Raw genomic sequence first — 25,311 nt, 5'->3', positions numbered from 1 at the left:
AACTAGCACATGAGTGACCTTTGAACCAATTCCTGCTATCTGTTCCCTGATAATACAAATGACTGAACAAAAACAGAATCATCGGCTATACAATGAAATCCTGTGAAGTAAATGTGTGTTGCACAAGCTTCACAAGTTTGTGCTTTAATGTCTGCATGCTGAGAAGCTAGTATAAAAGGTGGACTATGACATTTGCCTTTGCTGGTCAGTGTGACATTGAATTGCATGCAGTGTAAAAGTTGGGTTTAACGTTGCAAAGTTCAGGTAATCATATTATCGCTAAGATCCATGTGCCTTTTACCAGATTTTCAGTGGAGTAAATAGCTGTCTCTGGTGGTTTGCAGTAACATTTTGCTGATTCAACCGATAATTTACAACTTTGCAGTTTAAAGTGACCGCATCAGGCAGGCCACTGGGACCCTTAAACCCTTGTTAGCAAGAGAGCAGCACTAGTCTAACCTTGTCACACCTCTTATTAACACCTTTCAGCTTCAGTGAAGCATGACACAACATCACCTTATGAACACACACTGTTTTCTTACCTCATTTGCCTCAGCATCATTATCACTGCAGTTTAGGAAGAACGTCCCAGCTGAACTTTGACATTCGACTGTAATGACAGATAAAATGCGAGCACCTTTGGATTTTGTAATCTGTTCTGATAATAGACAATGAAATTAAATAAATGAAAGCTGCCAAGGCCTCTGCGGATTTGAGTCTTGTTGATTGAAGTCTAATTTAGGTCATAGTTGAAGTGATATACACAAAATCAAAAAGGAAAATGTACAGATCTGCATGCAATACCTCTCTCCACTTTCTATATTTAGTATGTGACCTCTTACTTATACTTTACAACATTAAGGACTGCATTTTTAAAACATGTTAAAAATGTTTATATGTATTTTTCATTACCTTTTGCTTTAATGGCAGCCATACTAGTGAAAACTGGCTGAGAACTTGCACTATAGGTGCAAAGTGCTCTTTCTCCAGAGAAACCCTTGATTAGAATTAATTTCCCCAGGGAAGACGAGGTCCATTTAAATCTCCCTGTATGTCTGAAAGCCGATCAATTTGACTTAGTTTTATGCAGGTAGGATGTCAGACGTAAGTGGAACCATAAAATGGTGGGTGCTGATTTTTGTTTCTTTTTCAGCTCTTACAAACTCTGTTATTTGCAACAAATCAACCCAGTATAAGTTTACGGTTGGGCTCCAAGCTCCTCGGAACATTTCCTACCCTTTTAGTTTGCTTAGGTTGGGGTCTGCAATGCAAATAGCCATAGACAAGATCAACGCAAATCCCTCTCTCAGTGGAAATTTCACCTTTGACTTTGTATACATGGACACAGACTGTAACGCAAAAATTTCACTTCGGGCTTTCATCGATCAAGTAATGGAGCAAAATGTGTCAGCGCTATTTGGCCCACCCTGTCCTGAGGAGGCTGAAGTAAGTGTCTTATTTATTTTGCCATTTAATACAGGTAAATGACAGAAAATGTAATTGTACTTATTATTAATTATTATTATTAAAGTGTGATTATTATTATTAGCCTATTAGTATTAGTATCATTACCTATTGGATATAATTATTATTATCATCATAAAGGTTTTTTTTTCTTTATCAGGCTTTGGTGTTTTGAAACATTAGGTGCTAAATGTTAGATTAGATTAGTTCACCTATCATACGTTCATGAACAGTCACCTTCCCCAGAGAGATTTCACCAAGAACAGCATGTTCCTGGATTAACATATTTTTTGATCCTGGAACAACATTCCAGTCAGCCAATCAGATCTGAGAGACAAGTTTACAGTTTATGTCAGGTAGGCTAACCAGGATTAGGTGCTTCTACATCAGTAATCATGTCCCTCTGATTTTAGGGATTTGGGGGATTTAAGTTGGGTAAGGTTTAGGGACCGGGATAGGGATAGGACTAAATTTTTGGACAGGAATGTTGTTCGACGATCAACAAAATTCAAGAACATGTCTTACTTAGCAAAATCACGGTGACCGTAACTGCTTGCGAGCTTCCGATTGTGAATGTGATGAATTTCAGATGGACAGGATACGTCGATAAAGCATTACTGACATGTAATATCATTAAGTCACTAAATTATAGTTACATATTACAAATATATCACAAAACTATAGAGCCCATTAGGGGACATGGTAATGGAAAAAATGAGATGAGAGGAAAAAATATGCTTTTGCGTTCGCTAGTTTTGCGTTCTTCCAAAGCAATTTGCATTCGCTTGAAAAACTTTTGCGTTCTCTCGTTCTCATTTATTTAAAAAGTATGTAGAGATAATTTTTGATGCTTTGAAACCATACACAGAATTGAATTGAATATTTTACCAGACTTTTAAAATTCCTTAAAACAGCCTAAATTCCTTTAAAATTGTCCCAGTCCCTTAAAATGATATAATATGCATGTAAACATATAAATAATTGTAGGCCTGTAAAATATTTAAACATTTTTCATATATTAAAGGTAGTAGAGGCTAGCAATAGCTAGCTAGTTTTGAAATCATAAGATCCCACCCTCCTTTCACAGCCCTTCCCAAAAAAACACATGGGCTGCAGTATCCGAAAACTTAAAAATGCTGCCTTCGGAGGACGCATTGCAAGGTAGGAAGGCATCAAGGCACGTCCGAATCCAATGTTAGCACCACTTTCCATCTCCTGAGATAGCTTCATCAGATTGATTTTTGAAGGCAGCATAGATGTATTCCTTGCCTTTGATATCCCACAGTCCTACAAACCGTTCCATTCGGTGACAGTTGTGCTAGAAAAAAAAGATGGCGTCTGAAAGTTTCGGTTGGTGGTCAGTTTGTGTTGACCAAATGTTTCCACTTCTCATGTCATTTCTAGTGAGAAATTACTAGTGTAGTAATTAAATATTTGCTTTGTTATCACCAAAGCTCGCTCTATTTTGCGGTAGATCATTAAACCGTTTCGCTGCCTCAGAAGTCTGTCCGAAATCAGTTTCGTGAGGTGCCTTCGTGCGCAAATGCTGCCTGCAAAGTCATTGCTAAGGCAACAAGTCAGCTATTTTCGGACGCAGCCATGAACGCGCACAGCCAGAGCAGAGTCTGCAAAACGTCATGAGAGACTGCGTTAAATTACCTCAAGCCTCAAAGCACATAACATGAAAATAATAATGAACGTAAACAACTTACAGAGCTCTGTCTTGTACTTGCAGAGTCATTTGATAGTGTTTGTCACTATAGTGTATTGATTTCTGTCAGGATGTGAAGAAAGTTTCAACCAGTATAACAAAAAGTGAAAATCATTACCCTACCTTTAATAACGTTTATGCTTATGTCCTCTAGGTCACTGGGCTCATAGCATCCACATGGAACATTCCCATGTTTGGCTTTGTTGGCCAGACACCAAAAATGGATAACCTTCTGGTGTATGATACCTATATAAAAATTGTACCTCCCATTAAAAGGTTTGGAGAAATCCTGCTTAAAACACTGGAATTTTTTGGATGGAAGCATGTTGGTATAATTGGAGGTTGTGCGGATACAAACACATGGGACAGTGTTGACGCTCTTTGGAAGTCTGTGGAAAAGCAACTCAAGGCCAAAGTAACAGTGACAGCTAGCATCAAGTTTGATAGCAGTGACCCAGAACTTGCACAGAGAAACCTGCAAATCATCTCTAAGGTTGCAAGAGGTAAGTCAATAGTAGTCCTTATCTTTCAACTCTTGCTATATCTGGGTGGAGTTTACACAGTAAAACGTGTAAGATCACAAATGCATCTTGCCCTTATGTCCTCGTGGCTTGTTGCTCTTGAAGCTATTAGTTGGCATAAGATGAGTGAGTTTAACTGTTATAATATCAAAGTCCATGATAAATGTGCATTGTTCTCAAGCCCCATTCCCTATAGGATATGTTGGGCATCCCTTTGATTTAAAATATGATCTGTTGTGTGATTACAATGTACAGCTTTTGCATGTGCATAACATTGCTGCACTGAAAGTAAGGCTTTAAGACTATATAATTTTTCTAAGAGGTTATAAGATGTTAGTGTGATTCTGTTTATTCTAGTGGTGGTTGTGCTCGCCAATGCTGAAGACTCCATATCTCTGATGATAGAAGCTCAGAAACAAGGCCTGATGAATGGAGAGTATGTTTTCCTTCTCGTTCAGCAGTTTGAGGTCAGTGGCAAAGTGGTGAGTAATTGGTTACTGACTGAATAATGTATAATATGGGCCTCTTCAGTCAGAAATGACCGAAAAATTTTACGTTTTGAAATTTTAAATTTTTTTGCTTCAGCGGAATGGGAGGACACTTGGTGACTTTTGTCGCATTAGCTATGTGAACACACAAAAAAAAAAAAAAAAAAAATCACAGACATGATTCAGATATGTTAAAGGATCAGGAAAAAATAGTCACACTTGGCTACTTCACAGTCAAAAATGACCAACATAAGAAATGTATGGGAAATACAAAAAAATATGAAAACTTAGAGAATCTTTTGGTGGCACAAACTACAGATCAGCAACTGTGCAGAAAAAATTGCACAGCAATGAAGGGGTGATGCTCTAAAATATCAAGAGTGCAAAATAGACACATTACACAACATTGTTACATTTTTATTGAATTTTGATGTTATGTGTAGCAAAGTGTCCTTCTCTGTGTTCAGGTTTAACTTAAAATTAATGCAAAAACTGACTTAATGCAAAAAATCTAAACCTTGACAAAAATAGTCTTTGAGAATATCTAAGTATAAATCCAAATCAACAACTTAATAAAAATAAGTTTTTATTTCTAAAAACCTCTAGAGAATTTATAAGCCACTTTATATAGGAATCTAGTGATTACACTATGGTATTTTTCTTTTTTTATCAGATGGCACTTATCTGCCTTCCAAAATTGGATTTTAAATGCCTTGTCTCTATTTTAACATGGAATACTGCTTTAAATGAAAAATAATTTTAAAATATATTAGAATTTATTTTATTACTATCAATTTGGGGAAAATAGCTCATAAAAATTCTATAAATATTGCATAGTACCATAAACTCCCTTCAAAATTCTAAATAATGATCAAAAAATATTATTGAATGAAAATATATTACAATGGTTTTCTTGGAAAAAGTTACATTTCAAGGTTTCAGTCACTTTTTGACCGCAAATGAGCCAAGTGTGACTCCTAAACAATAAGGGCCAGAGGGTTAAATCATGGCAAAAAAAATAAAAAAAAAATCTAAAGGTTTAAAATTAAAAAACCCTGAATAATTCCAAATATGTTTCTATATTGTCATGGAACAGATTTAACATATTAAAATGTAAATAACAATGCACTGTTGTATTTCAAATACTTGGTTTAAAACTTTTGTAAATGAGGCCTTTTTGGTGGATTGTTTTCTAATATTACTTTTCTTATAACTTGATGTTATCAAAACGTTAGCACAACATTATCTATACATCATTCATGGGAGTTTTTTTTTTTTTTTAAGAAACGTTTTAGTTGTTGTTCATCTAACATTTTTTTAAATATTACTCCTTGTTTCAGAATGTTTAGAGAACATTCAAAAGTAATATTCCCATAATGTTTTGAAAATGGAATGTTTCCTTAATGTTCACATAACCAAGAAAAAACATCTTTAAACATTTAAACAACTGGATGTTTTGAACATTCAGAGAATAAATAACATTTTCATAACTTAGTGGCAACATTAGCAAAAGGTTCTTAGAAAATATTTTTGTTAGCTGGGTAAACGAAAAAAAAAGGTCACAAAAGGTCAATAAATTGAATATTTATTTCTGGGCAATAACAATGAAAATGCTCAATCTTCTTTTGTAGAAAATGTATGTATCAATAATGAAACTGAATTTCAAAAATTAATATCTTGATAAATATTCACTGGAGTAAAATAAGGTAACTACTAGCTCCGGTCACCCCCATACCTTTCTGTGCCTAAGAGAGAATTTTTCTCCAAAACGTGTTGACTTGATGTCACTATAATTAATTAAACAGTGTATGTAATTCAGACATAAATTGAGTTGGTGGACATAAAACATTTCTATGCCTAAACGGTGTTCATTTGTCCATTTGACACTTTTTGTTGGTCATATGACATTTGAAAGTCATAGACAAAGTCATTTTAATGTGAATCAGATTGTGACAATTCTCTTTTACCTACATAGATACGTACTCTCACCTTTTCCCCCATTAGGACAACCTGTGGAAGTCTGCATTGGGTGACAATAATAAAACAATGCAGAAGGCTTTTGACATGGTGTTTGTACTCGCTCAAAAATCCTATGAAGGGTATGACTACTATGACTTTTTCGAGCAGGCTTATGAGAGATTGAAAGGGGCTCCTTTTTATAGCAACCTGTCCTCGGAAAAAGAGGTGAGAGTATTTTATGAGAAAAAAAATCATATTTTTTGTCACCCATAATTTAATCACATTTTAATTAATTTCATATTCTGTATTTGATGTTTTAGGTAAGCTCATACGCTGCCTATTTACATGACGCTGTTCTGCTTTATGCCATGGGCCTTAAAGAAGCCTTTAAAAATGGTAAAGATATCCATCATGGACGAGAAATTCTCCAGAAGCTCAGGGACAGGACCAGCATTAGGTTTTATGGTAATTCTGTCACAAATGCAAGTTTGTACAGCCTCTTATTTTTCCTATAGTGATTGTAAATAACCAAAATTATTATTTTTTTTCAACAGGGGCTTCAGGTCTGGTTCATTTTGATGAATATGGAGAGAGGAACCTTGACTATTCAGTATATGACCTGCAACAAACAGAAAATATCATTAAATTTGTGTCTGTTTTGGACTTTGACAGCCATACAAAAACGATAAAGTAAGATCAAAATGATCCATATGATAGAATTGCTGATGCTCAACACTGAAGCTCTAACTGTATGGAAAATGTTTTGCAGACCCACATCAATGTTTTCTAACATAGTTTGGCAAAATGGAAAACCTCCACCAGATAATCCGGCCTGTGGTTTCGATAATGAGCTCTGTGAATGGTTAGAAAATGGTAAATGAACATGGCTAGATGGTAGATTTGCTAGATTTCTATGCACTTTTTATGTATTTGAAATGACATCATGTCTTGTCACTCAATTCCAGAGATATCTCTTCTGGTTCTGCTGGTGGCTTTGCCTGTCCTAGGAGTGGCAGCAGTGGCTTTGATCACTTTGCTGACTCTACAGAAGATCCGTCTACAATCCCGCCTGGAAGAGTCCAACTGGTGGCTTATCGACTACTGCGACATAACTATCCTTAGAGAACCCAAAGTAAGATGAATATTTATTTTCAATTTAGTATTTTTTTTTTTTTTACTCTTTTTTTACTTTTACTGTATTTAAATTTTTATTTTATTTTAAAGGTGCAGAAAGCGATTTCTGAGAAATGTGGATCAGACCGATCACCACAACACCATAGCACTCTCGTAGCCAATCAGCAATAGGGGGCGTATACGCTCATGATGGGGGAGGAGAGAGAGTGAGCAAGTGGGACATTTGTAGAAAGACTGTAGAAAGAAAGATGGCTGAGATATTACCAAAGAGGAAAAGGTCAGATAAATATATTTGGGAAAAGATCAGGCAAGAGCTAGGACAACTTGATGTTATAAAAGCGGTAAGGCCTAAAAATGGACGCAGAGGTTGCTTTGTTTTTGCTCGATACGCAAGTAACATATGCAGATGTTGTAATATTAGCTATAGTAACAGGAAAATCTGATTCACCAGCTATTAGTTGTTGCCTGTGTTGCATAGCGTGTTTGTTTTTTTGTGGGTGGAGCAATGAAGGGAGGGGTGTTTGTTTGGGTGTCGATTTCAAATATCAACAGTGTTTCTCAGAAATCGCTTACTGCACCTTTAATAATTTTGGACTGTCAAATTCATTGTGCTAATAATAATATAATTATGTTGAATATGTTTTTGGTCATTTCTATTTTATTTTAGTTTTACAATGAAAATGTTTACTGTTTAGGTGTACTGTCAATTTTTATAATTCTGTTTTTTTCGGTAATGAAAATGTTTTAATTTAGTTTTTGTTTTATTATTAACAACAATAGGTTAATATTGCATCCATCTAAACCAGTACCAAACCAACTAGCAATTCTAACAATCAATGTAGATGTAAAATCTGAATGTGGCATAAACCAGCCTTGACCAGCATACTGTTCTAACCTGGTGTTTTTTAGCAAGTTAAGTAAAAAGTGTCCAAAAATGCCCATCCACATGCAAATATACTGTACATATACTGTACAAAGCATAATATTAATGACAGATCATTAACACAGAAAAAAGAGTACTATTTTGGGTTTTACAGGGAATGCAAACACTGTCTGTAAATACAACACCAAGCAAATGTGGAAGTGGTGGCTCTCAGTCCATGCTCTCCTCAAACAGCTGTAGTGCTAAAGAAGCTGCCTACACAACTATTGGACTTTTTCAGGTACAAATTCTGGATCGCGTGTTAAAACATAATGCACTAACCCAAATATTTCAACTAACACAACTCTCTTTGCTTATGGTGCAGGGAAACGAGGTGGGCATAAAGTATTTGAAAAATCAAATCCTTACTGATGTCAAGAAACCATCTGTCATCGCAGAGTTCAATATGGTAAAACTTCAGAATTTTTTTAGAGATTCAGTTTTACCTCAACAGGTCACAGGAAACACTTTGCTAATACTCTAATACTTATGTTTATTCCTGCTGTAGATGAAAGAAATGAAACACGAGAACCTGGTACAGTTCTTTGGTGTGTGTATTGAGCCGCCAAATGTCTGTATCGTCATGCAGTACTGCAAGAAAGGAAGCTTGAAGGTGTGTATACAGTAGGGCTGGGAACTGTTCCATTAAAAAAATTATAGGAACTGGTTCTATCAGGCCTATTCCTCTGCCAGTGTGAGCGATTGCCCCTGATTGACCGGGGATCCGACTGTTCATGACAATAGAACATTGTACTAAAATACTCAGATCAGATACTTGTTGAACAAACTGCCAAATGCTTCTTATGAGCCGGTTCTTTTTAGTGATTCAAAAACATGCAGCTCAACAAGTGTAGTCCAATCCCTGAACCAATAACTAATGAAATGGTTCTTTTTGATAAATCAAACATATAACGTACAGCTTACAGCTAACTGTGAAACTTAAAGGATTAGTCCACTTTCAAATAAACTTTTCCAAGATGTTCATGTCTTTCTTTCTTCAGTCGAAAAGAAATGAAGGTTTTTGAGGAAAACATTCCAGGATTATTCTCCTTATAGTGGACTTCAGTGGCCTCCAGACGGTTGAAGGTCAAAATTACAGTTTCATTGCAGCTTCAAAGGGCTTCAAACGATACCAGACGAAGAATAAAGGCCTTATCTAGCGAAACGATCGGTTATTTTCGAAAAAAATTGTAAATGTATATACTTTATATAAATAAATGTTCGCCTTTAAGTGCTTCCACCAAAAGGTTTACGCTATATGTCCTACGCCTACCCTATTCAACTTACGGAAAAAATGTAACTGGCGCTGCGTTCGTTCCGTAAGTAGAATAGGGAAGGCGTAGGACATACAGCGTAAACTTTTTGGAGAATACGGAAATGCGTTTTTGGCGGAAGCACTTAAGGCGAACATTTGTTTATATAAAGCATATACATTTACATTTTTTTCGAAAATGACCGATCGTTTCGCTAGATAAGACCCTTATTCCTCGTCTGGTATTGTTTGAAGCCCTTTGAAGCTGCACTGAAACTGTAATTTTGACCTTCAACCGTTTGGAGACCATTGAAGTCCACTATAAGGAGAATAATCCTGGAATGTTTTCGTCAAAAACTTTCATTTCTTTTCGACTGAAGAAAGAAAGACATGAACATCTTGAATGACATGGGGGTGAATAAATTATTAGGAAAAGTTTATTTAAAAGTGGACTAATCCTTTAAATAGCATAGTTACCGATTGTTTATATTGTGTAGCATATTATATTGCCACCTTTATTGTTTAATTGTCACGGATGTCGTGTAGTTGACTACAAAAGAAGATGCGTGATACAGAATGGTCAATGAAGGAAGAAACTTATTACACATATATCATAACCTTTAACAACAAACACAGAACTGAGGAAACTGAGGGCTTAAATACATTGAGAATGATAATTAACGGAAACAAGGAACAGGAGTGCACTAATCAGAAACCAGAGTAACAAACGAGAACTCTGGCAAAGACTGTGACAAACAAAACATTGAACTAAAAACTAAATAGAACATGAACAAGAAAATAAAACTAAACATGACGTGACCGTGACATTAGTATTGTTGTTCAATAAGTACAATCATTGTATTGCATTTCATGCTGCCTCTAAAATAAATGGCATTTGAAAATATCTAAAGAAACAGAATTGTTTTAAACATCTTTATTATTGAAATGATCTCATTGTTTGTCAAAGAAATTTTATTTCTTCATCCATTAGATTCTTTAAGATTCCCATCATACATGACTAATTAGAATTATGTTTGAAACATATATAACATGTCCACATCATCAGACTCTTAGTATATCTGTTATTCTGCTTTTGAAACATCAGGATGTTCTTAGGAACAGTGAAATTGAGCTGGACTGGATGTTCAAATTGTCCTTTGCCTATGACATTGTTAATGTGAGTATGGTGTTTCAATGTAATGTCCTTTATTGCATTATATTTTTTAGATTTCTAGTTTATTTATATCAACAATATGCATATCCACTAGGAAAATTTATTTGGAACAAGACTGGTCTGCTTTATTACTACTGTGAGACTTTTATTGCGGTATGTTCTCTACAGGGCATGGAGTACATACATAAGAGCAGTCTGAAGTCTCATGGAAATCTGAGGCCCAGTACATGCTTGGTAGACAGCAGGTTGCAGATCAAACTCTCTGGCTTTGGCCTGTGGGAGTTCAAACATGGCACCAAACAAAGACTGATTCCACTGGAAAATCCAAAGTATGAAGAGATGTACTGGATTGCTCCTGAGTTTTTGAGAGAAGTCTACTACCCTTTCAGCGGCAGCCAGAAAGGAGATGTCTTTAGCTTTGCCATAATCATGCGAGAGCTGATGTACAGTACAGAGGTGGGCCCGTACCATGACGTTCACCTGGAACCAAAAGGTAATGCTTTTGTGTTGTATTTTTTAACCCTATAAAGGTCACATGTCTTTTTTCCTGCATTTTTAAGAAAGTAAACATAATTTTGTTTAGCCGTCTTAAGTTTGGCTTCTCAGGTTGTGTGTTATATTACATTCATTAGAGATAATCAAGCAGTTAAGGACCCCTATGACCGAGGAGCCCCTTAGACCAACCTTGTCTGCTGACATCTGTGATGAACGTCTCATCCCCTTGTTAAAAGCCTGCTGGAGTGAGAACCCAGACCACAGACCCCCATTTGCCAGTATCAGGAGACAACTGCGTGAGGCATGTCCTGAAAGGTGAATGTTTTATGTAGCTATCTGCCCAATGATCCTGACACTCCTAAATATATTTAGTTTAATTTATTCTAAGCTGTTTTATCAATTACCAGCCATGCCAACATCCTGGACAACATGGTGAGCAAACTCGAGAAATATGCCAATCATCTGGAAGAAGTAGTGGAGGAGAGAACCAATCAGCTTACAGCAGAGAAAAGCAGAGCTGATAAGCTTCTATCTAGCATGCTGCCAAGGTAAACAAACTGTTTACAGTGACAGTGACATTTTGTTAATGTATTTTTCATTACTCTTTATATCAGCTAGAAAAAATTGCCACCAAAGCAGTTACACACTAGATGGTTATATTATATATTTTATATGGGTAGTTGACTTGAAAACATTCCCAAATTGTATTATAATGGTTATGCATGTAATCTTACTCTGTAAAAAAAAAAATAGTGTGAAATTACAGTATATTCCAGGTTAATAATTACATTTCTTTCACAGTAATTTCACAGTACGTCTTCTCTTGTATCTAACTGTACTCTCAGAAATTTCTTAAAAATATACAGTACTTTACTGGCAGTTTTAGTGAAGTTTTTACAATTGTACTGTTAAAAAAAAAAAAGACATGGTTTTACTGCGAGTTTACAGTGCAGGACCTGAGATACACATTTTCACAGAGCCCTTAAAGGGAAATGGTGATGGAGGAAAATGAGATGGGAGGAAAAATTATATTTCAGTACTTCTCTCGCAAAACGTTTGCATTCCCCTGAGAAACTTTGCATTCGGTCACAAAATATTTGTGATGGAAATAATATGAGGTTGGAGGAAGAATTATATTTCAGTGCTTTTGTGTGAGAGAATGCAAAAGTTTTGTGAGTGAACACAGAAGCTTTGAAATATTATATAATATATACACGTTATGCGTAATACTTGTATTTTCAGTGACAGCAGTGTGTTCTTACAGGTATATTGCTGATCAGCTAATGGCTGGGAAATCAGTGGAGCCTAAAAGTTATGACATGGTGACCATCTTTTTCTCTGACATTGTGGGTTTCACCACCATGTGCTCCATTAGCTCAGCTCTGGAGGTGGTCACCCTCCTCAATGACCTCTACAGTCTTTTCGATGAGATCATCAAGCTATATGATGTCTACAAGGTAAATGAAACAAACTCACCTTGGTATGCAGCAACTGTGCCCGTTCATGCCCTACAGAGAGGCTGGTATGGTTGTCAAAATGTTTAGATTTAATGCAGAATTGTGTCAATATTATTAATTATTTGCATTCATTATTAGTTTCAGACATGCTGTGTGAATAAACAACCAGATTCGCAGTGTAATGTGATGTAAATGGATGAATGACTGATTGAATGCTATTGATTCATGATAAATTAATGAACATTTATTTCTGTCAATTCAGTCCTTTTTTTAGTTCATTTACACTTACTTTCACTTTTTTCTGGTAGGTGGAGACCATAGGGGATGCATATATGGTGGCCAGTGGGCTGCCTATCAGTAACGGAAATCTTCATGCTGAGGAGATCTCTACTATGGCACTCCACTTCCTCTCTGTGGTCAAAAGGTTCAAAATTAGGCATCTGCCTAATGAGAAACTGGCCCTACGGATTGGGATCAATTCCGGTATGCAAGTATACTGTACTATAAGTGTATTGTGGGCTAAACATGTTGTAAGATATATATATATATATATAATATGTCCCTTGCATATACAGGCCCAGTGGTTGCTGGAGTTGTGGGTAGTACAATGCCTCGGTACTGTTTATTTGGAGATACAGTAAACACAGCTTCTAGGATGGAGAGCAACAGTCTTCGTAAGGGCTTTTCTTAATTTTTTTTAGCTACTATTGTCGGTATTTTGGAACAAATATTTTGAAATACTTTGTTTTTTTTTCCTTTTCAGCACTGAGAATCCACATCTCTCAGAGCACTGCTGATATTCTCTTCAAGAATGGAAATTTTGAACTGGAGGAGAGGGGCGACATTGAAATAAAGGTTTGTATAATGCCACCCTTTATACAGTCCAAAAGTTTGAGGGTATGTTTAGACGACAACAGTGTACTAAAAATGGAAAAGTTTTTTTCTTTGTACAGATGACAGCGTTATCAGAACTATCCCTGTTCACACTGGTCCACGAAAATGACTAAAATCGCTGTATTACGCATGCCAGACAAGTAGTTGGCGATGTCACTTTGTAAAGGAAGACTACGCGCCTGCGCATTCTTATACAGAGCACTCATGCCAAATGCGCATGCTTATCCACCTTATTTTTATAGTTTACTGCACTTTGATATTCTTCTCATTATTTCCCTGTAGCGGCTAATAAATCAGAAGTCTTGCACATTCACAGAAATACCTTAATCTCGCGTTGACAAATAAGGTGGATAGACTAAACACGTAATCATTTTCACAGATTCGTGTTTTTTTCAGTTTACACGAAGATGGCAATGGTATCGTTTTCAAAAACTTGCACTGTGAAACCTGTTTTCAAAAGTTTGCGTTTTCAGGCCACCGTTGTCATGTACATGAACGGCCAAAACGCATAAAAAGTTTTCCGTTTTTAGTTGAAAATGGTATTGTGTAAACAGCCCCTGAGAAATCTGCAATATTTTTTCCATTTATACCTGCATGTTTTAGAGTTAAAAAAAAAAAAAATGTTAAGACAAATTAATATTAATATAAATTCTAATTAAAATATTTAAAAAATAGAAGCATTTAAACTGATGGTCTCAGACTTATATACAGTGTCATACTGTCAAGCCATATCTGTGCATCTAATCGTATCTCTGATATGTTTTCTAGGGAAAGGGAACACAGAAAACCTTCTGGTTGATGGGCAAATCCGGATTCAGGTTTCCACCCACTGGCCATGAATGTGATACAAGTCCTAAATCAGGGACAGATGTAAGTATCAAGCCACTTATGGGTTTTTTTATTTACAGTTTTATTTACAGGTTTGATCATGACACAAAGTGCTAATTGAAAGAAAGTGCTATATGGAGACCTGACACACTGTATATGGACAGTCTTGCACTGTCATGTTTAAACAGGAGAAAACCAAAACAACCTCAGCAAATGATGGAGACTTTAAAGACAGAAGAGCAATCCAGCGGACCCCAGCCATGGCTAAAATGACAGAAATGCATACACTTACTGTTCCCGATATCTAATTTGACCATAATTTTATATATGCTCTTGGATATTAGGACATTACAACAAATATTGTTAACACTTTTACAATTTTATTTAAAAATGTGTTTTTTAAAAAAAAGTTATCAATGATGAAAATGTCGACAACATCTTTTTAAAAGAATTTAATTACTAAAAATATTTCAAAATATTTTTTCACATATAATGCAAGATAAAAACAAGAATGCTTCAACATCTGTTACACTAAAGATTACCTCTTTCAGATACTGTTTTCTTTTCTACCAATATTCATGTAAGGAAAAAACAAGTAAAAACTGTAAAAAAAAAAAAAAAAAAAAATGCAATTTAAGATTTAAAGGAATGTGTCGATACACTCCCTGAGACACGTATGGTGTGTGGGTGTATGCATGCATGCGTGTCTATATTTAAGTATTTGTATGTAATTGTATAAGTGCAAAGGCATGTTTCATTGCATTTGAGTAACCCATATTTGGCCTCATTACAAACTGAAGTATCCTAAAAATTCATTCAGTAGAAATATGGACAGCAGAGACAGAAATGGGCCTGTAAAACAGCAAGGTGAGAAAAGGGAAATCTTTAGCATTACTTCAAAAAAGGTGACTTGTTTAGGTTTTATACGATAATTAAAAATAGTACAAACATTAATAGTACAAACTTACCTGCAAGATGGACATAACTGGAGGAGTGTTGTGCTGTAAACAGAGTTTTATGGTTTTAAAACAAATGTTCTTCTTGAATATCAAACTTGAATTGTGCAGAAGCAAAAATGTTAAATACCTCTGACTTGAAACTCCATGGTCAGTATGCCTCCATTTGGATCAGGTTCAAATTCAGTGCTTCTTGATGTACATGGAGTCTTAGATAGTTAAGAAGAGTCTTAGTGGAGCCAGTAAACTGTTTAAAACTACAATAGCATTAAATTGATACTGATACTCACCGGCTGACAGAACAGCTTCTCCCCGTCACATACTTGGACCTCACAGTGGAGCCACACAGGTGGACACTTTCTCTAACCGCTGAAAGCGGAACGAATTGAACTTGAACATGGACCGACTGTCTTTGGCATTTTCAAATATGGTGACTGTGTTGTCTAAGGAGCAACTGTGAACCAGGAGCATATATATTACCCAGTGAGCAGTATTGAATCACACTGACACATATTCTACCTAATTGACAATAAAACCTTACCTGTTCTGAATTAAAGTCCACCTTTTCCTGTCTGTTGAATATGGAGTAGGTGTTGCCCAGCAATTTGTTATTACTACTTTAAATCTATAAACATTAAAGAGAGAGTCTTTTTAATTGACTATGTGAATCTGTGTATTTGATCAAATCTAGACTCCTTTCTTTTGAGCGACTTACCTGTTACTTAATCCTTTTGCTTCAATGCCAATGAACACCTCCGATCCAATCTCGGATGTGTCAATCACATACGGTGCATCTTTTGCGTAGAGGAACTTTGAGTTCTACAAACCACAAAATTCACCAAAAACTATAAAATCAAAGTTATATAAAGTTAACATTTTCAGAAAAATATACTGTGTGTGTGTATATATATATATATATATCAGTAATTTTGGGGAATACATACATATTCCATGCAATTACTGAACAATTAATAGTTTTTTATGTAGTGCACTGCACAAACCAACAAATTTGACCTTTATACAAAATGTCACAAATAAAATGGAGAGGGAATTTCCCTTTTATACTTTCTTCATCACTGGTCACTTTTGAGAACAGCTGAAGTACTCACTGTGAAGACGTTCATAGACAACTGAGACTTAAAAGAACCTAAACTCCCGTTGTTGACATAAACTGTTGCCACTCTGGAAGAAGCAGAGGGTTTAGTAAAGACGCTGCAAGTCAACGGTCAGAATGCACAGGCTCCATGAAATCTACACCTGCTGGACTTGACGTCAGTATAACAGGGTCTACCTTTGGCTAAACACGGCGTTGTTGACCAGATAAGCCGCTTTATAAGTGCAGCTGAACGTGTAGTTGACAGGCTGGTTCCGGACAGTTAGAGAGGAGTCGTTGGATACAATTGAGTTGTAGAATATGTACCGTGGGTCTTTGCCTCCTACATACTGAAAAGAAGGTAGATACATCTTAAGCGCTATTTTAAATGAAATAACAGTTGGGATATATCGAACCAATCAAACGTCTCACCTCAGACAGGGTGCCGCAGTATGAATGATTCTTGGGAGTGAGATCTGGGATGGTAAAACGATAGAAGCCTGGAGTGTTAATTCCAGTGTAGCACACGCCGCCCAAGGACAGCTGGCCAATCTCCCATCCATATGGACATTCTGGCACATTCGCAATGATGGCATTGGGAAAACATGACACCATCACGTAATCTGAAACAGACAACAAATTGGTCTGTCAGGATTATCTAGCCGATTAAATCATGCTAACAACAAATACACAGCCCTTTGATCCACACTGAGAGGAAATGTTTAAAATTTTATTTCACATTTACCAGCTTTCTGAGGTGCACAGGCCCACGTCATGGGGAGGAGAACCAAGAGAACACCGACAGCTGCCATTTCTTAATGCTGAACGAAGAGAATTGCATTTACCTAAAATATCTTTATACATGATACAAGTTCACTCATGACCTGAATTATCTATCTATACATAGTTGTCTGTATTTAATGATTATTTTCAATGCACACAGCATATGCCTGGTTAGGTATGTTTTGGAGCATGGCAGCTGGTTTGAGCTGGTTTATGCTGGTCCTTAGTTGGTCATGAACTGGTTTAAGCTGGTGAAGTGCTGGTCCTAAGCAACTATCTCCAGCTCAGGACCAGCTTAAACCAGCTCAAACCAGCTGCACATGCTTCAAAATATACCTAACCAGCATATGCTGTTTTTTTTTTTCAACAGGGAAAGCGCCATAATATTTGAATTACAACTAATGTTTGTACCATACCAATGCAGAATCCAGAAGAAGTGTTGGCTCAGGTCTCTAGTAGAAGGTTTGCATGGTTCCTGTGTGGTTCTTTTGCAGGTAAATGATGATAAATCCTAAAAGCAGAGTTCATTGAAGACAGCACAAGAGCTGCTTTATAAGTCCACAGGTAGGCAGTAACCCCCCTTGCTTCTTTGGTCAGCCAGTCTGGTGAGGCCTTTTGGTGATAGCATTGTGAAGGAGAGCACAAAAGCTCTCTGTGCTGGCCAGACATTGACTTTTAAATGACCAACGTCTCAAGGGGAAGAGCATTTTCTCAGCTTTTAATCAAAAACATGGTCGGTTCACTTATATATTCCATTTTCACCTAAAAAATCATCTCCCAGTAATGTTTTCAGCCCTTCATATGTGTTTCTGATAGGAACTCTGTGGTGTCAAGGTCTCCTGGTCTCATTCTCACCTGCAAATTTTGGGTTCTTCTCAAAACTCTAATAGAAATGGGCTTCCAATTTAGACTCATTCCAGGTTATGTAATACTTCTCAGTTTTTGCCAGGCAGCCATGCTGATCAGTGGATTGCCATCAGTAGTTACCTAATGCACCCCAGTCATGCAAGACTTCTTCTTAAAGAAGCACAGTGTCATTAAGGTCAGTCTCATTGTGCTTAGCCAAAACAGATCCAAAGTAATACAGCTGTGCACAATCTTCATGCTCTTTATCTTGAGGGAAAGGACTCATTACGGAACGGAACATTTCCATTTTTGAAGAGTGCAAAATAAAAGGGAAATGTCATAACATTGTGGTGTAGACAGCCCCAACTCTTTTCAGGAAGTTATAATGCAATGTAGGTCAGGAAACAAGCTTTTTCCGGAACCACATAAGTCAGACGGCGGCAGGAGCACCCAAGTCATCACCTGTGAACTGGTATTGTCACGCTCCCCAAAAACATCACACTGGGGAACAAGCGCACAAAGGGCCTTTAAGATCTCCGTGATCGTACATACGAAGAAGAATGTATAGATGGGGCCCATATAGATCAAGATGGCCTCTGGATAAGGTAAGAAGCCTGAAGACAAGCACACAAAATCTGATAGTCAAAGGATGTGCCATTCACAGAGATTGTGTTTCAGCCTCTAAGGAAAGGAGGGCACTTAGAGAAGCAGCATTTATCCCCAGACAGTGTGTCTCCTTCAATTTTAGGACAGGAGAGTATCCCTGTTTAGCCTTTCTTTATATGTATGAATCATGAATACAGGGTCAGGCAGTTCAGTCCGGTCGCTGTGATGTCAATAGGTTTAACACAATTAAAATTAATCTCGGTGTGAAAGCCCTTGCAGACAGATGTGTTTCAAACCCCATGAGGCACTGTGTTAAATCATAAAGAGCAAAATTATAGTATGGTTCGTTATGCTCTGGAGTAGATGAGGTAAATTAAGTCATATTTTAATTTAAGTCATATTTTAATATTAATATAGCTTATATTATTTAATACAATGACCAAAACAATGACAAAATAAAACAAAAACACACACACAAATATTAAAACGAAACACAAAACAACATAATGAGTCATAATCTTAATCTCTGTCTTTTGAACTAAAAAATATATAATTAATTCAATAATTTATTCGTATTGTTAAGCAAAGCTGTGAAAAATATTAAGAAGTGCTCTGAGAGAATATATTTTGTCTTACCACATTTCATTACATTTATCTTGTTTTAAGGATGTTTCGAAAAATCTAAAAAATTCCTAAAACTATTTTGCAAAACTGTAAAATATATTGAATAATAGTTCATATATATTTTTTTCTTTTCTTTACTAATTATCTTACATAGTTAAGGTTATTAATTTCATTTATCTTGTTCTAAGGATTTTTTTATTTACCGGAAAACAAGATAAATATACTCCTTAATTTTTGCAGCATATTAGGGCTTGATCATAACCAATTCATTTTTTATTTTTGAAAAAAAGAACGGTGATGTTACGGAGAGATACAAAGAGTATGTCTTTTATCAATAACTGTTTTTATAAGATCAAAACATATACAGAGCCAAAATTTCCCAATTACAAGCGCTAATGTAAAATGATCAGGTGCAGATAGCAAAGGAACAGATATCCCACGTGATAAAATTATCACAGCAAAGGCTACTTTCACTTGTGCTCATTACCATGAGAATGAGAGCGACCATTGGGATACATTAGAGTGCAATGCCTGAGAGAAAACTATGGCAGATGCAAATCAACTCTGAGGCCCAGAGCCCAGGGACAGCTAGCGTTACCGCTGACTATGAAGAGCCTTCCAGGTGTTCAAGCTGTTCAGGTGTCCCGAGACTTCATTGTGTTACGTAATATTGGGTGTTTATGCCGTACCAGAAGCAATGTTAAATATTTGTGCTATCTTTCATTCATTGTGATGCTTCAAACAGACTGAAGCATTCATTCTTGTTGGCCTTTTATCATGCATTTTAGAGCAATACAAATTACTTTAGCCCCATTTGCAGAGGCACTTTCATACACTTGCTGTCCCAAGAACTTCTTCACATAAAAAAAAAAAAAAAAAAAAACATGGACTCAAATCAGATTTAATTGCGAACAACAAACAAAAGTAGTGTTTGCTGTTACTCATACTTAGGGTTAGGGATTTGAACAAACTATTAAACTTTGGTGCTTAATACATTGAAGGAAAATTATTTACATTGAATGAGTTAACTAAATCATATCTAGGGATCATCAGATATAGGGTGGTTCTAAATTTGGGCAATAGGTAACCAACCACCTTGAACAGAGGTTCTCAACCAGGAGGCCCACTAGGTGGCATCAGCAAACATCAAAGAAGGCTTCAAGATGACTTAAAGCGATAGTTCACCCAAAAATGAAAATTCTGTCATCATTTACTCACCCTTCTAAACCTGTATGAGTTTCTTTGTTCTGCTGAACACAAAAGATAGAGATATTTTGAAGAATGTGGGTAACCGAACAGTTGATGGTCCCCACTGACTTCCATATAGTATGAAAAAAAAAAAAAAAAAAAAAAAAGTTAATGGGGATCAGAAACTGTTTGGTTACCAACATTCTTCAAAATATCTTCTTTTGAACAAAGAAACTACTTGAGGGTGAGTAAATGATGACAGAATTTTTCTTTTTGGGTGATCAATCCCTTTGAAATGAAACAAGCATTAAAATAAGACAAAACAACTAAAAATTTAAGATATTTCTTAATTTAACTGACCACCTCAATGACTGTTTTTTTTTTTTTTTTTTTTGTCTTTGAAAAGTCTGGAAGGAAGACTAATTTTTAAACTGTGATTTGTAGACCTGGAAAAGTCACATAAATTAATACAGTAAATATTTATAACTGAATGCATGGGAATTTATATAATGAAAATGTTTTATTGGGTAAAAATTGTGAGTAATATTTGTAAAAATCCTTACCCTTAATCATTATCCAGTAAATCATAAACATAACAGTGGGATGAAAATTCAGAACACCTTAGCAACCACACAGCAATGTCCTGGAACAATCCATAAATAATAATAGACATCTATATAATAATATTTAATTTACAACTATAAATAAATGTCATTTACTTAAAGTAGTAAATGCATTTATTTAATTTGGCATGAAAATATATTTTGGTTAAACACTTTTTTTGTCTTTTCTTAAAAAAGAGGGACTATAAATATTAAACAATGCATTGTGGGGAAAAAAGCTATATTTATAACTTTACATCAGCACATAAAAGTTGAGATTAAAGCATCCCTGTTTGAAAACCACACAAGCAGTTACAGTATGTGGTTAACATCATTTGCATAAGCCTCCATCCCTCTACTCTGGACATCAAGGAGGGAAAAATCACTTTAGAGGGAAAAACATCAATACATTTATTCACTCTTACCTAATTTTGAAATTTAGGATCCTTGGCTTGTACAGATAAACAGCTTGAAGTGCTTGAAAGGGCAAAACTCCTGTCCTAGAAGGGTCCTTCATTGTCAAAAGTCAAAAGAGGTTAGATAAATATGATATTCTGGTTGCTATATTTGAACTCATTTTAAGTCTATGGGATTTCATGGGATGAAAGTCCTATATAGGTATTTGTGAGAGAATTCCGCTTTAAATATTATTTGTCCAGTGACAAGAAGTTTATGTCTTTGAAACCCAAAACTCCCTCTTTTCCAAAGACTACGAAATAAGGATAAATGTTGGTATACACACTAGCACAATTAAAGAGGAACGTGTCCAGAATATATATTCAAATTTTCTTGTTCCTTTGCGAATACGCAATTAAGACTCAGCAGGATGTCTGGACAAGACTGCTTGGAGACATCAACACTGCATTCAGATTAGTAAGGTGAATTTCATGCTAATCATTTTCTTTAGAAGTTCTACCATGGAGCTTAATCTTTATTCAAAGATCAAGCACGTGCAATGTTTCATTTAATGTGCAGTGATCATCTGCTAGGAGATGTAATCATATTGTAATCCTACACTAAAAGCATTACATTAAGTAAAGTTCTGTTAGGCTATATTATTTTAAGTTGTATATCTAAGCAGATAGCATTAATTAATAATTTAGCAACTGATCGACTAAATTAATATGCATACCCTCATGGGATCCAACATATGATTTTGTCCGCTGTAATCATTTTTTCTTTTTATTAATATCTCTGAAATGAAACATGCCACTGCTTTAAAGGCTCAAACTCACACCCTCTCTCTAAACCCCGCCTTCTAAAGACATTTCAGCCAATGTGAGTGATGGAGAAAAAGGACAGACAGGGAGAGAGTGTTTCTGATTGGCTACACTCAAAAAAATGCTAGGTTAAAAACAACCCAAGTTGTTGTCATCAACCGAACAGGAAAAGTCTGCTTTCACAGCCTTAATGTGTTTATAATCACACTCTTCAAAACTATTCAAACTCAAACTTTCAGGGAAAATTTTTTATTAAATAATGACAGAAAGAGTTGTTGAAAGCTTAGTGATGGTGACATTGAAGTCAAGCCACTGTAGATTATTTCGTTTATAGCCTTGAGCTTTTTAATTCTACCATATTTGGGCTTTAAAATTCATAAAAGCTGGTTTAATTGTGAAGATTATCATGATGAACAAAGCGTGTAAGAATCAAAAACTTTTGTTAGTCACAGAGCTTATTTTCTGCAATAATCTAAAAGCGAATAGAAAAATCCTATTAGGTTTTTGATGAAGGAACCAGGGTGACTAACTAACTTCACGGTTGGCCTACAAAAATACATCCCTGCAGCATCACTTGGATCACTGGATCATTGTTACAGTATTTGTTATAAGCTGTTTTTTTTGTTGTATGTATGTTTCTAATAAGTAACTATATTAGAATGTTTGGGGTGTGAGTGTGTGAAGTTTACGTTGCACAAAACATCCAAGTATCGTCAAGTTATGTTTACCACAGACCTTATTTTACTCATATATTGAAAAACCCCATTATAAAACCACATAATAAAATCTCGAGAAAACCAGTGGCGAATTAATCTTCTGGGTTTTGATTTCATACCTGCACCACTTTATAAAGTGGTGGAACTATGACGTCACTTTGTAGGCCAGTCGGCAGTTAGCATCATACTGGTTCCCTCGACAAAAAAACTAATAGTATTTTTCCATAGGCTTTTGGATTATCGCAAAAAAAAAAAAGTTCTGTGATAACAAAATGCAAAAGTTTAACAAAAGTTTATGATACTTACATGTTTTACAAATCAAGATAATTTTCACAGATCAACACAACTTTATGAATTTTGAAGCCTAAATGCAGTCGCCAGAAGCAAAAAGCTACAAAAAGCTAAAGGTAGGCTATAAGCGAACTACACCATGGTCACACAATTTTAGTGTCACCACCACTAAGCTTCCAACACCTCTTTCAATCTTTATCTAAAGACATTTTCCCTGAAAGTTTGAATGAGAATACTTTGTTATATATGGAAGTTTTTTCCTAACAAAATGAAAATTCAAATGCTTAAAAAGATCAAATAATAAATCAAAATTTCAAAACAGCTGCTCAAATGATAAATCAAATGCTCAAATGCAATTTCATTTCCTCATTCGGGGAAGCATGAACTGTATCAAAAATCAAATTAAAACTAATTTGTATTTGTTTTTTAATTTTCATTATCAACCCAGTTTAAATTGCAGTCAAAGATTTTGGATAGCTAGTTTGGCTTATATGTTTGGTGCGGAATGGCTGCGGTAGGGGGCCTTAACCCCATATTGTTTCATAGGGCCCAAAAATGCTAGCGGCGCCCCTGATGTTACAGAATGTTATTATTTGATTCTCAAAAAAAAAAAAAAAAAAAAAAAAAATACTAACATTAGGGGGAATGTTCTGTTTTTGCTGGGGCCCAGCTAAAAAATTTTTGGTTGCCAGAACGTTAGTTTTTGGTTCCCAGAATGTTTTTTTTTATGGTTTGTTTTTTGGTTAGCCAGGAAAGTTTTCCTAACGGAAATAGAATGTTAGTTTTTGGTTTGTAGAACGTTATTCTAACATTCCCCTAACGTTATTTTAACATTCCTATAATATAATACTAATGTTCTCCTAACGTTATTCTAACATTCCCCTAACGTTGTTAATGTTCCCTTAATGTTAGAATAACGTTCCCCTAACGTTATTTTAATGTTCCCCTAGTGTTATTTTAACGTTCCCCTAACATTATTCTAACATTCCTATAACATAACTCTAATGTTCTCCTAACGTTATTCTAACATTCCCTTAATGTTATTCTAACGTTCCCCTAACGTTATTCTAACATTCCTATAATGTTATACTAACGTTCCCCTAACGATATTCTAATGTTCCAACATCAGTAATGCTGTACATCAGTAATCATCCAGCTCACCCGCAACCTAGTATAGTATAAGCGATATGGAAATTGGATGTATGGAGGCTTATCATCAACGTTATAATAAACATTCTATGTAAGTTATTTTTAGGTTATTGAAAGATGACCACACTGCAACGTTCTGGGAATGTTATTTTTTCATTGCAAAAAGAAAACCTAAAAAGAACGTTCTTAGAACGTTATTATTTGATTCTCAAAATAAATAAATAAATAAATAAATAAATAAAATAAAATAAAATAAAATAAAAACATAACCAAACGGGAACCAAATACTAACGTTAGGGGAATGTTCTGTTTTTGCTGGGGCCCAGCTAACAATTTTTGGTTGCCAGAACATTAGTTTTTGATTCCCAGAATGTTCTTTTTTACGGTTTGTTTTTGGTTAGCCAGGATAGTTTTCTTAACGGAAATAGGTTCTCCTAACGTTATTCTAACATTCACTTAACGTTATTCTAACGTTCCCCTAACGTTATTATATCATTCCCATAACGTTCCCCTAACGTTATTCTAACATTCCCTTAACATTATTCTAACGTTCCCCTAACGTTATTCTATTTTTTTTTCGTTATTTTAACATTCCCTTAACGTTATTCTAACGTTCCCCTAATGTTATTCTAACGTTATTCTAACATTATTCTAACTTTATTTTAATGAAACAAGTGATCCAGTGTGCAACGTTCTACAAACCACGGCCCTCTATCACCCTCCCACCCCCCGGGCCCCTCCTTCTTTCTGTATGTTCCGCGATCCATGTAATAGAATAAAACGTGAAAGTATCTTAAGCTTGTGTTTACCACAGACCTTATTTCAGTCATTTATCCAAAAACCCCTTTGACTTGTGCTAAAATGCTAACTCGCTTCCGGGTTTTGGCCTACAATCATAGTTCCACCACCACTCTATTGCTATGGTCTCATGTGAGTGA

At 35.6% G+C, this 25,311-nt stretch overlaps 2 protein-coding genes across 2 annotated transcripts; one reads left to right on the top strand and one right to left on the bottom strand.

The window, feature by feature from the left end:
• Positions 1–1,095: 1,095 nt before the first annotated feature.
• gucy2g (guanylate cyclase 2g) lies at positions 1,096–14,624 on the top strand. The gene is made up of 21 exons (XM_051915704.1): positions 1,096–1,446; positions 3,330–3,678; positions 4,054–4,178; positions 6,189–6,368; positions 6,464–6,608; positions 6,698–6,833; positions 6,913–7,016; positions 7,109–7,275; positions 8,315–8,440; positions 8,525–8,608; positions 8,708–8,812; positions 10,557–10,628; positions 10,794–11,118; positions 11,258–11,435; positions 11,528–11,668; positions 12,385–12,577; positions 12,886–13,060; positions 13,153–13,251; positions 13,341–13,432; positions 14,240–14,341; positions 14,464–14,624. The coding sequence occupies exons 1-21, from the start codon at positions 1,096–1,098 to the stop codon at positions 14,605–14,607; spliced, it is 3,393 nt and encodes a 1,130-aa protein (XP_051771664.1). The 3' UTR covers positions 14,608–14,624.
• A 416-nt stretch (positions 14,625–15,040) lies between these two features.
• Positions 15,041–17,160, bottom strand: tectb (tectorin beta). Its single transcript, XM_051914707.1, is given in 11 exon segments — positions 15,041–15,151; positions 15,268–15,300; positions 15,386–15,464; positions 15,546–15,602; positions 15,604–15,709; positions 15,797–15,880; positions 15,971–16,074; positions 16,365–16,437; positions 16,547–16,698; positions 16,781–16,971; positions 17,094–17,160. Coding segments are annotated over 11 exon segments (1,011 nt in total). The 3' UTR covers positions 15,041–15,086.
• Positions 17,161–25,311: the final 8,151 nt, after the last annotated feature.

The sequence above is a fragment of the Ctenopharyngodon idella genome, chromosome 12, assembly GCF_019924925.1.
Source record: "Ctenopharyngodon idella isolate HZGC_01 chromosome 12, HZGC01, whole genome shotgun sequence".
In the NCBI taxonomy this organism is placed as follows: domain Eukaryota; kingdom Metazoa; phylum Chordata; class Actinopteri; order Cypriniformes; family Xenocyprididae; genus Ctenopharyngodon; species Ctenopharyngodon idella.
This window is presented reverse-complemented; position numbering and strand designations above follow the sequence as displayed.